Source organism: Pygoscelis adeliae, unplaced genomic scaffold, assembly GCF_000699105.1.
Source record: "Pygoscelis adeliae isolate BGI_AS28 unplaced genomic scaffold, ASM69910v1 Scaffold282, whole genome shotgun sequence".
Taxonomy (NCBI): Eukaryota; Metazoa; Chordata; class Aves; order Sphenisciformes; family Spheniscidae; genus Pygoscelis; species Pygoscelis adeliae.
This window is the reverse complement of record NW_008824352.1, coordinates 508,369-524,796: the sequence shown is the minus strand read 5'-3', so window position 1 is coordinate 524,796 and position 16,428 is coordinate 508,369. Positions and strand designations below refer to the sequence as shown.

Sequence of the window (16,428 nt, the reverse complement as noted above, 5' to 3'; positions counted from 1 at the left end):
TATGTTTGAGCTCAAGCATTTTTTTTTTTTTTCCTCTTTCCTTTTTCACCTCCCTGGCCCCAGGAGAGCCCAGAAGCACCAGGTGTTTTCCTGCACGCATACATGAATATTGGTTGACATGTCAGCTTGTCAGTAATAAACCACTGCGGTAGAGCCCGGAGGGCTGAAGTCCGATAGCAAATGACAGCGGGCAGAGAGTATCGCTCGACCAGCTGCTGAAGAGAGCCTGTGTGAGGAAGACTGACAAACTTGAGGTTAATTTGCTTTTAAATTGTTGCCTTTCCCGCTCCTGTGGTTGCAACCAAAGGCACCAGAGAGCACAGTGTTTATGCAAAGCCTCTGCCTCCCCCACCTGCCTTTGGAGAATTGCAGCTTTGTGCATAAGAACAATGGGGGTATTTGGTGTGCCCACTCCTTCCTCAGACTTATCTCTTTTTCCCTGTATCATTGTTCTCCTGTCCTCAGCAATCAGGGAAGGAGAACCGTGATAAGAGTGGTGCAGAGTGAATGCGAATGAGCAGGAGATGAACCTCAAAGGGCTAGCTTTGGATTTTCCTCTAAACCTCTTTGATCACAAACTGAGCTCTTTATCCCCCCCGAAGCATGCCCCGGGGGAAGGCTTCCCAGAGGTGTGCGATGATTAAAAGGAAATACTCTTGCTCCTGTGACCACCTTTTCTTCAGCTTAGCAGGTATCGACATATATCAAAAGCAGATTTTTAATCTCAGAGTCACTTTAGTTTGACTTTCATGGCAGGGGTTCAGGGTCAGTTGTCACTTTACCCCATCACGACTGTTCGTTCATTTTAAAGAGAGCTCTTCCCTTTGGAAGATCCTTTTCAGCATTCGGTACGTTCCCTTTTGTAGAGAGCTTGGCTTGCTTTAGGGTAGGCAATAGTTAAATCAAGAAATACAACCTTGTTTTTTATCCAGCATACTTGTTTAACTAAAGAAGATTCATAAAGAAGTCTGTTTCTGTGAAAATCTTTGTCTCCCAAGTCTCATTTTGGAGTCTGAAGAATGCCTGCTGTTGCCTAAGAAACACCCAGTACAATTAAATACAGAGTCATTGTTGGGGAGTCAATGAGCTTGAAGCGACGCTGGGATGTCATTCGTGCATTTGGTCTTTCTTTGCTTATCTGGACAGGATTTACTTGGTAAACACTCATTGTAATTCTGCGAACACTGCTAATGTTGCATGTCTAATCTGTCATGAATGCGGAGAGGGAGCGGGGAGGCTCATTTTCTTCTTCCCTGACACATATTTATTGCAGGGAAAGCTGGAGAGTTTGATTAAATTGTTTGAGTAGTTAAAGGATCACCTGTTTGCTTTCTGCGAGTACTTTATTAAGATTAGGTTTCTGGTTAGGATAAAGTATGGTATTAAAACAACACCTGTATCTCTTTGGGAACAATGTGTGCTCCTTGGAGAGCTGTGGGTTACCTGGAAGAACTCTTCCACTTAGAGCTACCCTAGTTCTGCTCCATGGGTATCCTAGGTCTCAAGGTTTGGTGTATCGATGTAACGTGAACCTGTTGCTTGCCAGGGATGACGCTGGCTGGTAGGCGACCTGGGAGCTCCTTCCACTTCTGCCCCGCTCTGATAGTCAGAAATGTGTCTAAGCTGATACCGAAAGTTTGATTAAATTGTTTGAAGTAGTTAAAGATCACCTGTTTGCTTTCTGCGAGTACTTTATTAAGATTAGGTTTCTGGTTAGGATAAAGTATGGTATTAAAACAACACCTGTATCTCTTTGGGAACAATGTGTGCTCCTTGGAGAGCTGTGGGTTACCTGGAAGAACTCTTCCACTTAGAGCTACCCTAGTTCTGCTCCATGGGTATCCTAGGTCTCAAGGTTTGGTGTATCGATGTAACGTGAACCTGTTGCTTGCCAGGGATGATGCTGGCTGGTAGGCGACCTGGGAGCTCCTTCCACTTCTGCCCCGCTCTGATAGTCAGAAATGTGTCTAAGCTGATACCCAGCCACAAAACCAGGTTAAGTTAAGCAATTACTCATGAAACCCAGAGAGATGATTGCAAGTTTTTGTTTTTAACCTAACGTGGCTGTGAATTACAAAGACACCAGTTCATGGCAATGCTCTGCTGGGGTACTTCAGAAACAGCAATGTGTTCAGAAGTATCTGCAAAGAGAGCTAAAACACTTATTAAGGCTATTTAACCAAGGGTCATTTCGTATTCGTTTTGTTCCAAAGCAAAAGGGAAGAAAACTCACAAGTGCCGTTTAAGAACAAAGCTCATTTCTGACCACCTATTAATCTTAAAACAGAATAGGAATGCAGAGTTTCACTTGAAATGGTAAAGCCATTTTCTCAGTTCTGGAGCCTGCTTTTTGTTACATGCCCACAGGCATATGTACACAGACACACAGACACAACCTCAGTTAAGCGAACTCTGGATTTGCACCCTGCCCTTGGTGCCCTCTGAGCCTGGAGGATACTCTCTGTCGCTGCTATCTCTTCCTAGACAGCATTGCTGAAATTATGCACAGGCAGCTATAATACAGGGCTGTGCAAAGCTGTGGGATGTCAACCATTGTCTTGCACTGTGTATTAAATGTGTGCCTGACTAGAAGCGCTGCACTGTGTGCTCTGCTAACCCTGTCTCTCTCTGCCCTTCGTGCTACAGGTGCAAAGAGCTGAAATATGGCAAGGACCTACCCCAGATCTCCATCATCTTCATCTTCGTGAACGAAGCGCTATCGGTTATCCTGCGATCAGTGCACAGTGCTGTTAATCATACGCCAGCTCACCTCCTGAAGGAGATTATCCTTGTGGATGACAACAGTGATGAAGGTTAGCAGCACTGGGATCTAGGATCTCCAAAACATTAGGAGGGTGTTTAATTTCTTAAAATCTCACGGAGGAGTCGTGCTTCTTTGGGAGTGGTGACACTGCTGGGAGGCACATGGTGTGAGGTGGTGGGTGTGCTGGCTGGCACACCAATTCTGTAGCAAAAAAGGAACAGGATCAAACCAAAGTTAAAATCTGAGATAATTCTGGATTTGAAAGTGTAGCTGAAAGCTAGAAGGCTAAAGGAAACCAGAGAGCAATCTTACCTTTCTCTTCACGGTAGCACCCAGAAGTTCTGGTTTCAGGTGTATCCTTGTTTCTAATAATAACACTTCTGGTTGTTGCAGAGATGCACCTCTCACAGAGTTGAGGGACAAAAGCCTGGAGCCTTGTGAGCTATTTCTGCTTTGGCCCCTTGCAGTGGTGTTAAACGAGACGTTTTCTCTGTGTGTGCCTCAGTTTCCCCACCTGTGGAATAAAGTCCCAGGCTTTATAAATGTCTGGGACCCTGTAGAGGCCCTCCTTCCTCTCATAATAAGTTTTTGATATGAGAAGGATAAGTAGAGAGAAAGAAGAGGAAACAAACACACCCAACCTGCTCAAGTCAGGCCACAACAAAACATGGAGGGGGATGTTAGGTTTCCCATGTTACACACATGTCGTTTGGTTCAACCTGCTCTCAGTCACTGTTGCAATACCTTCCCTTCTGGCTTTTGAGAACACAAAGCTGCAGGAGGTAGTTTCATGTAGAAGCATTTTCAGCCTCTGATTCTTCCAAGATTTGTTTTCCCAGTATACAGTTGGAGAATGTCATTAGGGTAGTTAAAATCTCCATGAAGAACAGCAAATGGTTAAGTTACGTTGATTACTGCCTTCTTTGTTTGTACTGCCTGCTTGTACGGTTATTTTTTAAAATAATAGTACATGTGCTGTGGATGTTGTGATCAGAAGGGAAGATCAGGGAGGGTGCAGGACAGGGAGAGCTTATTTCCAGAGGGAGTCTGAGAGGTTGCTCGTCTGTCTGCGATGAGATGAGATGGTATACAGCAAGCTACTCAAGCCTGTAAAAAATAGGCACTCAAATACCACAGTAATGAGCACCATAGAAAGCTGATGAATTATAATTACCAGTAAAAGAAACAGGAGGGCAGCTCCTCAGCTGATGGAAATCACAGTGGCTCTAGTACAAAAGCTAGGATGATGTGCACCAGTGAAGCCATGGGATTTCAGAGCTGGAACTATTTGGCTCATGAAGAGAAAGTGCAGGTGATCTGTCGCTGCAGTATTTAGCATTGCCCAGTACTTAGAGGGTTCGAAATACTAAAATGAGATGTTCCTCTCCAAATTTTACCGTATCAATGGGGTGAAGAACACTCTTTAAAAGAGAACGCATTGGTAATAATTATTGAGCTTCTCTACCGATGCACAAAGAAATATGTTTCTAAACAGCCTCTACCCGTCATTCAGTATGCAGCACTGAGGCTAATATTGAGTCAAGTACTCTGGAGACATTATTGAAAGGCACAGGACAATGAAACGAATCTTTTCAAAAAACATTCCCCCCCCCCCAATAAGCTGAGACTGCAGCTGGCAGCGAGGATGCAGAATGTAATCCCTTTATTCGCTGCTGAGATTGCAAGGCACCGTCTTCTCTGGCGGTTTGCTGCCAGTGCTGGTGTGGTCTGGTGATGGGGCTGGATGGTGGCAGGGTGTTGACAGGGCAGCGAGATGGGTGGCCAAAGCTTGTAGTATGCTCAAGCACTTCCCAGCTCTGGGATTTCCTCTTTGTGCCATGCAGGCTGACCAAGCTGCCTGGCTTGTGTTGGAGTGCCTTTTGGCATCCACCTATCCAGGGAGGCAGATGCAGGTAGATGACTTTAAACTGAAGGACAAATTCATATATCATGTGCAGGAGGTGGGAAGATCCCAGTCTCCTTGCACACCTAGGCAACGTGCACTATGCATCCCACCAAGAGGATGCATTGATTGCATCGGGATCATGAGCATCCAGGGTCCCTAGTGAAGGGCCAGGGCTGTGCTGCGGGTTGTAAACACCTGAACGCCAAGGTGGCTCTGTCCTCAAAAACCTTGAGATGGAAGTACGCAAGGAGAGTGGGTGTAGGGAGCAACGCGATGCTGTTAGCTGCTAGTAGGGTTAGTAATGTCAGTACTATGCTGTTGAGTCTTTGTAGGCATCATGACAAATGAGATTTTTAAGGAGGGATTTGAAGGAAGATAATGAGGTAACTTGGCAGATGTTTATGGAGAGCTCCTCCCAACCGTGTAATAATCTAGTTTTCTCATGTAAAAGAAATGATACAAACCAGAACATATCTCTGGGACCCATGCATTCACCCTCTGCATCGTCAAAGAGCTTCAATGACAGCAAAGAATTATTAATGGCAATAACGTTGTCGTATAGTTCCCACTAATGGTAGGAAATAATTGTGAGCAGCAACATCATATAGTTGATGCTTTGGATATTACAAACAAAGTCATTGTAATATATGGATTTGGCTTCTACAGGAAAATAATTACAGGAAAATAGTTTCTCATGAGCTCTAAGATTTAAAGACGAATTGTGGAGAATCAAGCACGAACGCTGAGCAGAGGATGGAGTTGCGTGGGTGCGACTTCAATGGCTGTGATTGAACAAGAGGAGGAATTACTGCAGCCTTTTGTGAGCAGCTGTGTGTGTTTGAGGGTGTACAGCTTGTCACTGTAGCCCGGGCAAAGCCTTTGGGCTCAGTTTTATACACCTGAAAGAAGGTTGACCTTCAGAGAGCAGGATCTCAAAACCAGTAGCTGTGTTGTACCCTGGTGGGTTACAAGAAGCAACTTCTGGGAAATTTTCTAAAGGCTCAAGAAAGTCCGTGGCTCTGGGCTGCATGCTGGGGGGGTTCTGTGTAGGTTTTGTCAGAGAACACTTTACACAGACGTGAAGAGGAAATACAGCTTGTATGGGTAATTGAAGAACAAAACATGTTCCCAAACCAAATATTAAAAGGCCCCTGGGAATTCCAAGTCAACTTCAAATTTTAAAATCAGTCTCAGCGATGGAGGTAAGAACTGCATACCCTGGGCACCCCGGCTATTATTTGCCCTTCAGGTAGACCACTGACTAGTTACACAGACACGATCAAAACCTTTAGGTGATATGTAGTTTTCAGACTGGAACAAACTGCTTGTGAAGACTCATTAGACACTTTTTTGTAACGTGGTATGTGCAACAGCACTGCACAACATAAAAGTATGCCATGAGAGATTAAAAGTTAATAAACACGGTCATTCTGATTCTTTATAACTGAGCTGTAAATAGATAAAAGATACCAATGTATTGTAATGGAGGGGAAAAAACCCAATCCCTCCTTGAAGGAAAAAGCTTGGGGAGTTGTAGTTTGAACTCCTTTCTCCCTTGAGCTGCACATTATACTTTTTAAAGACTTTTTTGGAGGCTGCTTTTGTTTGTGTTTGTTGCAGGGGTGTAATTACAAAGCCAGTGCACAGGTTGTGTTTCTGAGTGATAACATGTTTCCTAGGTTGTTGGAGGGATACAGCAACGTGCCCCTGAGATGTTGCGTTATCTCGCAGCTGCACACTTGGTCTGAGTCTGTTGCTTAATCATCACCTGCTTTTTTTTGCTGTCTGTCTTTTAGTGTTTTTAATCTGGGATAATATCTCTTTGAAAAGCAAACTGCTTGGTCTAGAAGAAAACCTTTGGATAAAAGACTGCTTAAAGGAGCTGGCTACACTTGGGGAGACATGCTACTGGTTGTAATTTACCTCAGTGTAACATATTAGCTGTGACTTGATATATCGCTTTCTTGTCTTGCAGCTCATTTCAACAGCAACAACAGCGGTTCGTGTACACTCTCCTGGGAGCTGGCTCGCTTGCGCTTCGTGTGTGTTTGTGTTTAGAGGAAGGTTGTAACAGAATTGCAAGAAGCTGAGTCATATCTCAGCTTTTCCTAGGCACTGGTCCAACCCAAGTGCCTAATTATTCCAGTTGCTCAAACTAAAGATGGGTTGCTTAATTGCAGCTGACCTGGTGCTGTCCCACTGGTGTTCAAGTCTGAGGCTTTCAGGCCCTGACAGGGCATGGAGGAGAGCAGCAAACCTTGGTTTGTCTCTGTTTGGCTTTTGGTGAACCAAACGAACCAGCGACTTGCAGCCGAATGCACCTAGTGGGACCAGCTTTGCCCGTAACCCTGTATGAGAATTGATTCACAGTTTCCTCTTCAATATTTGCAAGCAAACATCAAAAGCTTTGGAGGCTCACCTGGCTCTGAGTCTCGCTGCAAAAATTCTCATATTTGTTTGTTGCCTGTTGAAGGAGTTTTGTTTGTGAGTTTGTGCTGCAGAAATCCAACCCACGATGGCTTTGGTATTTCAGGGAGGTGAGAGTGTGGGACAAGGGCCTGCTGGTGTCCCTCGTGGCACTGGAGCACTCCCAGCCCTGACTCTTGTGTCCTCCAGCTTTCAATGTTTCTGATAACAGCCTTGGGCTCTGTAGACTTTTCCCACCCACCTCAGCCTGGCAAACACAACTATGTTTTCTTTAGGGGTGTAGAGGAGGTGCAGTCCACTCCCTAGGACCACCTGGGCATTGCTGTATAAGAGATTTTCTGCTGTTGGTAGTTCCTTGAGCCCCTCTGGGGCTGTTGATCTTTGCCTCTTTCTTTGTGTGACACCAGGCAGTTCCCACGTTTAGTTCTGGGGACTTCAACAGGATTTGGGTAGATCTGGGGAGGTTCCATGGTGTGGAGAACTGAGTGGTGGATGTTCCTGCAGTTGCTTCTTGGCTAATGTCTTTCACATGGTTACTTTTAGTGGCATCAGGTGGTTCAATTTCTCTGGTAGGCCTATTTCCCAGAAAGCTCATGTGGGTGACAAAATACTTTGCAATAGATAACATAAGTCATTGCAGCTGGCAGATGGTTTTTTTAATAGAGCAACAGGTCTATTGGATTCTAGTTCCTTGGACTTGCCCTTCAGTGAAGATCGATACGGACAGATGGAGAAGAAAAGGCAGGATTGAAATTGAACCTGCTGGCATTTTCAGTAGGATTTCTCTCTGCAAATCTTCCCTGGAAGTAGCTTGTGCAGTGGCAAAGACCAAATGTTTACAAATACCTCCATGTGCAAATATTGATTGCATCCTTAATAAACATGACTTAGGAATGATGTGGGTGTGCTCTGAAGGATGGTCCCGTAGGTTTCCTCAAAGAATGTGTGACATGGGGGGGGCGGGAAGACTGCCATAGGGTACAGAAGAGAAAGGAGTCTCTAGATTCCATTGCAGTGCTTAGTTTAGATAAATTACTGGTTGTGTAGCCCACGTAGATCCACCCACCCAGATACCTCATGAGTGCATGGCCTAAATAAGTGGTCCTTTGATTAGGAAGGATGAAGGTGAGCTGGGGAGCCCCTGCTTTGCTTCCATCTTGGCTCCTGACTTTCTTTGTTATTACTTTGCATCCAGAGTTTCAGTTTATGAACACTGCACTGATTATCATGCTAAAAGTGTTATCGGCTCAGTATCTAATGGATATTCTCATTTTCAGCGATGAGCCGAAGGGGCGAAAGCACTGCTATGACCCTGTGCAAGACAGAGGTGAGGAGAATGGCAGCAAGTTATCTGAACTGCGAGATGCTTTTTCCCCTGCTGTAGTTTGCATGAAGTCCTGAAAATAGCAGATCCAAAGGCCAGGTTGCCAGTTTGTGTGAAAGCTGACTCCTTTAAGCGAGGGTATCTGCTATTGGCCGTTAGTGCGAGTCATTTAATTCCTGGCATACTACTTCAGACCTCCCAACCTTCCTTTTACAGCTCTGGGATGTGCTGCAAAGATACAACAATAGGGGATGAAACATTTCTTAAGTTAATATGACAGATGAAAAGCTTTGGTGCTATTGACCTTAATGCAACAGCTCTCTGCATCCTCAGCCTGGAGCCACGCGTTCTGACAATGCACGTCAGAGCTGCCACGAGTTGTTTTCCTGTTACGCTAATGGCACTCAATGAAGTGACTGCCGAGTGAAGGAAAGTGCAGGGTAAAATTAGGAATGATGTCAAATGACTTGGATTAAGATTAGATTTGTGAGTGAGTTATGATTTCCAGCCCGCCGGAGTTCACGTGGAGGAAGCTGAGCACGTCTCGTCCCGCAGGATCAGCATCGGTGGGACCATCGGTGGGACAGTGCGGCTATGCTGGCGCTGGGGTTTCCACTGATGCTTTCGACGCAGCCATGTTAGTCCTGCTCATTGGCGAGGGGAGACCTGGGCCAAGGCTCGCTTGATGCTTGAACGGGAGTTTTGCAGATCATTCCCGGAGACTGGCATTTCACTTTTGTGATTACTGGATTTTCCACACCTGCACTTCTGGATGCGCTGAGAAATGAAATACAAAGCCCTGTGCCTGCTGTCTGGATGCCCAGTTGAGTGCCAAGTATGTATCTCATAATACCAAAATGGTGCTCAGCAGCCGCTGTGCACCATGCCCTCCTCCCGCAGAGCTGCAAACCAGCTCAGATGGGTGAGAGACTGGCAAAGGCCAGCACAGATGTGCAGCCATCCTCTCCATTAGGGCTTGCACAGGCACGTAAGAAAAGTGAATTCTCACCCAAAAGGCATGTGCTGTGGACTGAGCCAAACTGGGAGGGAAGGCAGGGAGCAAAGCCTGAAAATCTATGCAAGGCTATACAGGACGCCCTTAGCAGAGAGAGGGTCTGGAACCACATTTCCCATGTCTGGTTAATGCTTTCGTCTCTCTCGAGTGTTTCTCCACTTGGGTAGCAGCCCATTAGGGGTGCTTGTCGCATGCGTTGCGGGCAGGAGAGGGGCACTCTGGCCTCTGCTAATGAATGGGATGGTGGGTTAGAATGATGCTAATCATAAGCATCCTCTCCACCGGCTCTCCGTGGTCACCTTGTACCGTTTTGCAGGTGCACGGGTGTGCTGTACTGGCCATAGTGCTCTCAGCAGATCAGTTCTTCACCTGTTGGCATCCAGCATCCTTTCAGAAAGGAGGAGGACGCAGCTGTGGCTCCCCAGGGAGTTTCTGACGAGCTGCCTGTTACACAGCATGGTAGGCATAGGAATCTCTCAGGCTTCACCCTTCACTGCCTTTGAGACATGACGTTACAATTCTTCCTTTGTTTCACTAGAGCTGTACTCTCCTTTGAGCTGCTCAAACAATTCCCATGAAGATTTTTCCTGTTTTCCTTCAACTGAGATTAAAACTCCGATTTGAAAGTTGTTTTAATTGTTCAGTATAGCCTGTAATGCAGTGATCTGCAGCATTAATGACTTACCTTCTGACAAAAACACGTGAGATGCTGGTGCTATGCTTGTGGGGTTTCATCTGTCAAAAAATCTGTGTCTGTCTCCTTAAAACCATTTGGGAGAGTTGTTGTCTCCATAAAATATTGGTTTTTCTCTGAGTGGCTCAGCATGAAATGGAAGTTGCTGCGTTATGTATGTATGTGATGCAGATGCTTTGAATTGAGGAAGGGGCTCATTTGCTTTATTCTTTTTATTCCTGCTTCAGCATAAAAGAGAAATGAGACTTTTGGGAAATTGGCATGTGAGGGGAACCATCCCAGAAAGGCAGTCTGAAGAAAGCACGTTTTATGTGCTTGGAAGAAGGCATGGAAGGGAAGGGAACAGATAATCCATTTTCCTTTGATGATTTCTCAGGCTCAGCCCAGCAGATGGGACTTGCTGTTTACTCTTTTGCTCTCCATTGCCATGTTTCCTTCATGTAGGAACTCCTCACATGTGCTCATAGTCTCAAGTATTTTACCATGTGGGTTATGTTAATGGTGACTTTTTTCTTTTTTTTTTTTTTTTCTGGAGAGAGAGTATGTGTGAAGGGTAGTAGATTATAATTTGGGGTGACGGACTATATCTTAATTTTCTGATGTCCTGGAGCCTCATAGGGATAAAAGACGTTCTCAGAAACTGCTTTCATGGTGTTAAGAGTCCGTGTTGGTATACAGTGGTATTGCTTAGCTTTTACAAGAGTACTTCTCATCAGTAGATCTTCATGCATTTAACTGATGCACCAGGAAATAAAAGGATCAAGGGTTCTGGCAGAGCACTAGCACTTTTCCAAATTGTTGAAAAAACATACTAGTACTTACCCCTTATCGTAACCTTTCATATGCTTCCACATCCGAAGTCCTGTGTGTCTTTTATACTCAATACTTGTAACTATCAAAAAGTTTGATGCTGGTAATGACTGCAGGCTGACAGATCCATTATGTTCTCAGCCCTAGTACATATACGGGCTTAGACAACATAATTAAATGATCTGCAGTTTCCAGTGAACAGAAGATACGCGGTATGAGTATCTTCCGAACAAAGCCAAAATCTCTTTCATCCTATCATAAAAGCAGGGGGAATTTCAACTTTGCTAGTGGCAAAGCTTGGAAAACATACAGCAAATGCCAAGACTGTACTAGTGAGGCTGAGTAAAAAGGATAGTGAAGCTCATACACAGTTTTGATGTAGTTTAAGTTATTTCAGATGGGTTTTGCAACATTTCTAGCAATCCATTAAGTTAAAATCTCCGTCAGAAATGCAGAGCACTAGTGTTTGGTATCCACAGGTGACTTGTTTCTATTCTTGTCTTTCAGTGGAGTGATACCCAGGTATTGCAAGGCAATCTAGCTGGCCTCTTGCTGCTGCCCTTTGCCTTTAAAGATTGCATTTGGGCTCCTTGGTCACCCAACAGCAATGTTTTTGGCAACCTTGAATTTCTTTTGTAAGGGCTGTGGTCAGTCCACCATCGGGTGGTCTTCTGCAAATCAGCATTGATTGACCCTAAACGATCATATCCCTCCCAGTGGTGTTCAGAGATACGTGGCTCCAGTAAGTTATGCTCATATCCATCAATAAAGTCGGTTTATTTTAGGTGAAAACTGTTAACGCCTTTTCAATGGGTTCTCTGGCACTTCTTCTCTAGAGGAACTGAAGGCGCCGCTAGAAGAATACGTCAATAAACGATACCCAGGCCTCGTGAAGGTGGTGCGCAACCAGAAGAGGGAAGGCCTTATCCGAGCTCGTATTGAAGGCTGGAAAGCTGCCACTGGCCAGATCACTGGATTTTTTGATGCTCATGTGGAGTTCACTGCCGGCTGGTAGGTGCTCAACCTCAAGTTCTCAGAGTGTGAGTGATGCATGAAACAGGAGACAGTCCGTTGTTTTGTATGGATGTGTTTACAAACAAGTCCACTGGCTTTTATTAATCCTGTCTTCCTCCTGTACTGAACGGCCACCGATGAGAGATGATGGGAAGATACAAGAAAACCTTTCCTTGCCCTTGTTTTCTGTAATAATTTTCTATTCCCTCCTTTTATGCATGCACACCCCCCTGTCCCTTGTTTATATTTTTCAGGTTGATTTCCCATTCCCTTAGCCCTGAGTAATCTCTGTAAGTTTAAAAAAGCCCAGGCAGCAAGGGATTGAAAGAGATGGTGTTTCTTGCTTCCTTGCCCTTTGCAGCTGGATCCCACTGGGGAAGGCTTAGATGTTTTAGATTGATTTGTTTCTTCTGCAGCTAGGAATAAGTGCAGAGGTGCAGAAGCAGCGAAAGGTGTTTCATAAGGATTTTTTTTCAGAGATTCGAAACATCTGAGTTCAAGTGCCTTAAGTTTGAGTCTAGATCATGAGAGGAGCCTGAGAGTGATTTTTTTTTTTTTTTCTCTCTAACCAACTGTAAAAAGTAAATGGAACATGTTTAGAAAAGTGGAGGTAGAAGACGCTAACTTGCATCTAATTTGAACAGAGAGTAACATCCCCGAGAAAAATGCTTCAGCAGCTGCAAACAGAGTTCTGCACAGTTACTGAATTCTTTGTAATGAAAACGCAGCTGAAGGGTGTCTTTAAGAGCCATTTCTTATGTTGATATCTGTATTCCCAGCTAAACATTCCTGTCTTCAGGTCATTAAGTCCTCACACCTGATTCTACTGATATATGGAAGAAGCTCTCATTTACTGAGCTCTTGAAACAGCTTTTCTAGGAACAGAGAGTGAGCTTTTCTGCAGCGTGGGCTTGACTTACTCTGGTGTTACGTACCTGCTGCTGTTGCTGGAGGCACCAAGAGTGCAAGTTACTCCTTATGTTGGCAGACTGAGCCCAGGTTGATCAGCGGCTCTTGGGCTGCAGAGGTGAGGCTGAGCACACCCCCTGCTCTGAACACATTTGAATGTCCCAGAGATGAATTTTGTAGCTATAGAGTCCTCGACCTGTGTCCCAGGGAAAAAAAGACCCTTTAGATAGTCCTGCTTTCAAGAATTGACCGTGTTCTGCCCAGGGACGTGGTTTTTTTTGATTTGGGGGAAGTTTGGACTAGGTAAAGCATGGTTAAACAAAACACATCCTTCATGGCCTTGCTTTACAGAAGGGAAGTTTTCGAGCCAGGCTTCCCAGCCTGTGGATTGTGTTTTCATGCAGGATGTCCAGCCGCACATGGCAACATGGGAATCTGTGTGCAGTTACCCTGCAGATGCACATCGGAGCTTTACACGGGGTAACTATCCAGGTGGCACAGAAGGACATGAGAGCAGCTGTGTTGTGGCAAACCAAGGGCCTGTCTAGCCTCCTGTTATGCCACTAACCATAGCCAGAAGCCTAGGAAAGCATATATGGGCAGGGCTAGCGCATACGATATTCCTTCAGAGTATGCTACCAAAGTCCAACAATTTGCAGATGTGAGGCAGACACAGCTTCTATGTATTTAGCAACGCTCACTGCATTTCTCATGAGTCTTTTCCTGTTGTCTATTGAGTCCATGTAAACTTCAAGCATTCACAGCATCCTTGGGTAAAGGTGCTCCACACTGCAGCTAACCACTGTGGAAAGAGCTAACTCCTTGTTGTCCGTCTTGAGCCTGTTTCTTTTGATGGTCCATAGTTCTTGTATGGAAAGAGTCTCCGGGTGGTCATGGAGCACCTTCTCTGAGCTGCTCCTGGCTGTACAGTTGGCCCATGCTGCAAAACTGACGCCTGATTAATGTATCGTCTCATTTCATTGCTACCTGAGTAAAGATTTCAGGAAGCTCAGTTTAAAAATGTGGCATTTTTAAAAATAAAAAGTTCAGAATATGGAATTATTACTTAATAATGCTTTTTTTAAACCAGCATACCAGAGAAAACATGGTGTACTAGCTCTACAAGAAAAGATAAGGTCCCGTTTCAGAGGCTTTAATTCATTTCCACAGCTTAACACCTTAGTTCGTGGAAATAGTCCTTTCCTTGTGCTGATAGCTTCAGCCGGTCCATGAATTTGTGTAGTCAGTTGTGTAGGAGAGCGCTAAAACTCCCCAAACCTCCAGGGCTGCAGCTATCTGAGCTCCATGCCTGGCGGCTGGCCCCTGTGCTCTGATGGCAGCTCTATGCAAGGGACGTGTCCGGGTGGGAAATCCCATCAAGTCGAAGCACTGAAGCCTCTTGCAGCATCTCCCTTGTGGCTGACAAAGCCTGGCAAGCCTTTCAGAAATAACCTTTTAAACTTGGCAGCGCGAATGCTTTGCTTCTCTGTGCTATTTCTGTGCTGATAAAAGCACGGGCGAGTGGAAGGGTGAGACAGAGACCGACATGTTGCAATCTGGGATCGCTCACTGACTTCGTGAGGAGCCTTGTGACAGTCTCTGGGCTCCTCAAGCTGGGTTTTGCTGTGGCTCTTTAAAGACATGAATGGGACATGTGACACTTGTGAATGGGAGCAGAGAGGAGTCCACATTATTCTCTTCTGTTTACTGAATGGTGACAAGAACGCCTGTCCTCTTACCCTCATTTAAGTGCACAAGCTGTACGAAAACTACAATGTCCATCTGCAAATTATGGGAGAAATTAACGGTCTCTTCCTGTGCCTTTTTTTTTTTTTTTTTTTTTTAAACCACTCAGGGCTGAGCCGGTACTTTCACGGATTCAGGAAAATCGGAGAAGGGTCATTCTTCCCTCCATAGACAACATCAAGCAGGACAACTTCGAGGTGCAGCGTTACGAGAACTCTGCCCACGGGTACAGCTGGGAGCTGTGGTGCATGTACATCAGCCCCCCCAAGGACTGGTGGGATGCTGGAGACCCCTCGCTGCCCATCAGGTACGTTGCAGAGCCCAGGGGCCGCTTGCTCTCCTCCTTCAGCGAGGTGCAATGAGGCAAAATGCAGAAAGATTTTGCCAGAAAAGAGGCAGCCAGCTTAGAGGGGTTGGATATAGTATCATAACACAAACCAGCTCAGAGAGGCTGTAACACAAGCTAGGAAGGGTTTTGCTAGGGTGAAGGGATTTGGAATGCGGTATTATTTGGTAACAATATGCAAAAACACTGTCTTATGTTTAACTGCATATGACAAAGTCGCTTTACCTTAATTACAGTGTTAAGTTTTTGCAAATCATAAGGAATGAGGTGATTATTCCTGTGTAATGAACTGAGCATGAATTCATGAAATACAGCACTGGTTTTTTTTCTTGAATAAAAAGTATATCTCCTCTCAGGGCAAACTTTGTAAAAATGTATCTTACATTGTTCTAACACTTCAGCTCACATGGTTGACAGCTCTGAAATGTTGCCCCAGCCCCTCCAGACTTCAGGTGTGGGACAAGCCCGTTTGGACAAAAAAAAAAGCAGGAGGGGAGGGAATTGCTCGGTGTGGGTGGGAGACTGGGGCTGCTCTGCGTGCAAAGTTCAATTATTTACCTTGACAGCCCCTAAATACCAGAAGTGATGCTATGATCAGGAGTGGTTTTCTGGCCAAGTGAATAGGATACATTGCTCCTAACTTGGTTAATATAGAGAAGGCTTGTCCTCAGGTATATAACAGATGCATATGTGCAAATCCACACCTGATTGAATTCTGAACCAAAATATTTGTGCTTTGGTCAATGATACAATCCCTGGAAGCTGAAATTAGGTCTGTTCCCATTTACACAGAGGCCTTCTTATTCCTTTGGGCTGCCTTGTTCCAGACAGCATGTTCAGCCATCAGTGGAGGAATTGACAGTTTATTCTGGACAGGAATCAAGTCTTTGAGGAATAAACAGTTATTTTAACCAAATGCAAGCTGCTGGACTTGTTAAAGGGGGGGCTGGACGGCTGGGGTATACAGAAGGCGAAGCCGAGGAATTCAAAAGCCTTAGCAAGTGAGGCGTGAGCAGTGTGGTGCTGGCAGTCTCTACAGACGCGTGACTCTGGTTCCCAAACTGGTGCCTCTGGAGGATGATAAAAGTGGATCCCGTCTCTGTTGGGATAAGCCTTTCTTGGCCAGTGGATGTAAAAGTCAAGAAAGTGTTGCAGGGAAGAGCAACCTCTTTTATTAGGCTAAACTGCTGTAGTTGGGAGAAACAGGCAAGCTTTGGCATACGGGATGTCCCCTGTGACTGCGACATGACCCCAGGAGCTTGCTGTCATTCGAAAACTAGCAGGCGAGGTGCACTGAGGAAACTGGATCCACCCAAATATGACATTTAAATGTATGGCATAACCTTCTGTTATTGTCCTCTAAGAATGTGGTTTTAATTTCAGTTTCACTGTGCTTAGGGGAGTGGTTAAGGAGGGCAAGCTGTGGCAGAGAGAGATGGGGAGGGACAGGCTTCTTTGTGGAAGTTGGTGTTT

The 16,428-nt window shown here is 45.2% G+C and overlaps 1 protein-coding gene across 1 annotated transcript in view; it reads left to right on the top strand.

Annotated features, from left to right (window-relative positions):
* WBSCR17 (Williams-Beuren syndrome chromosome region 17) overlaps window positions 1–16,428 on the top strand; it is a gene marked incomplete at its 5' end in the record, with an annotated part of 218,251 nt that overhangs the window by 76,597 nt on the left and 125,226 nt on the right. Inside the window, 3 exons of the mRNA XM_009319302.1 lie at window positions 2,647–2,813; window positions 11,777–11,951; window positions 14,719–14,916. Coding sequence (XP_009317577.1) covers window positions 2,647–2,813; window positions 11,777–11,951; window positions 14,719–14,916 — 540 coding nt within the window. The remainder of the gene's footprint in view (window positions 1–2,646; window positions 2,814–11,776; window positions 11,952–14,718; window positions 14,917–16,428) is intronic.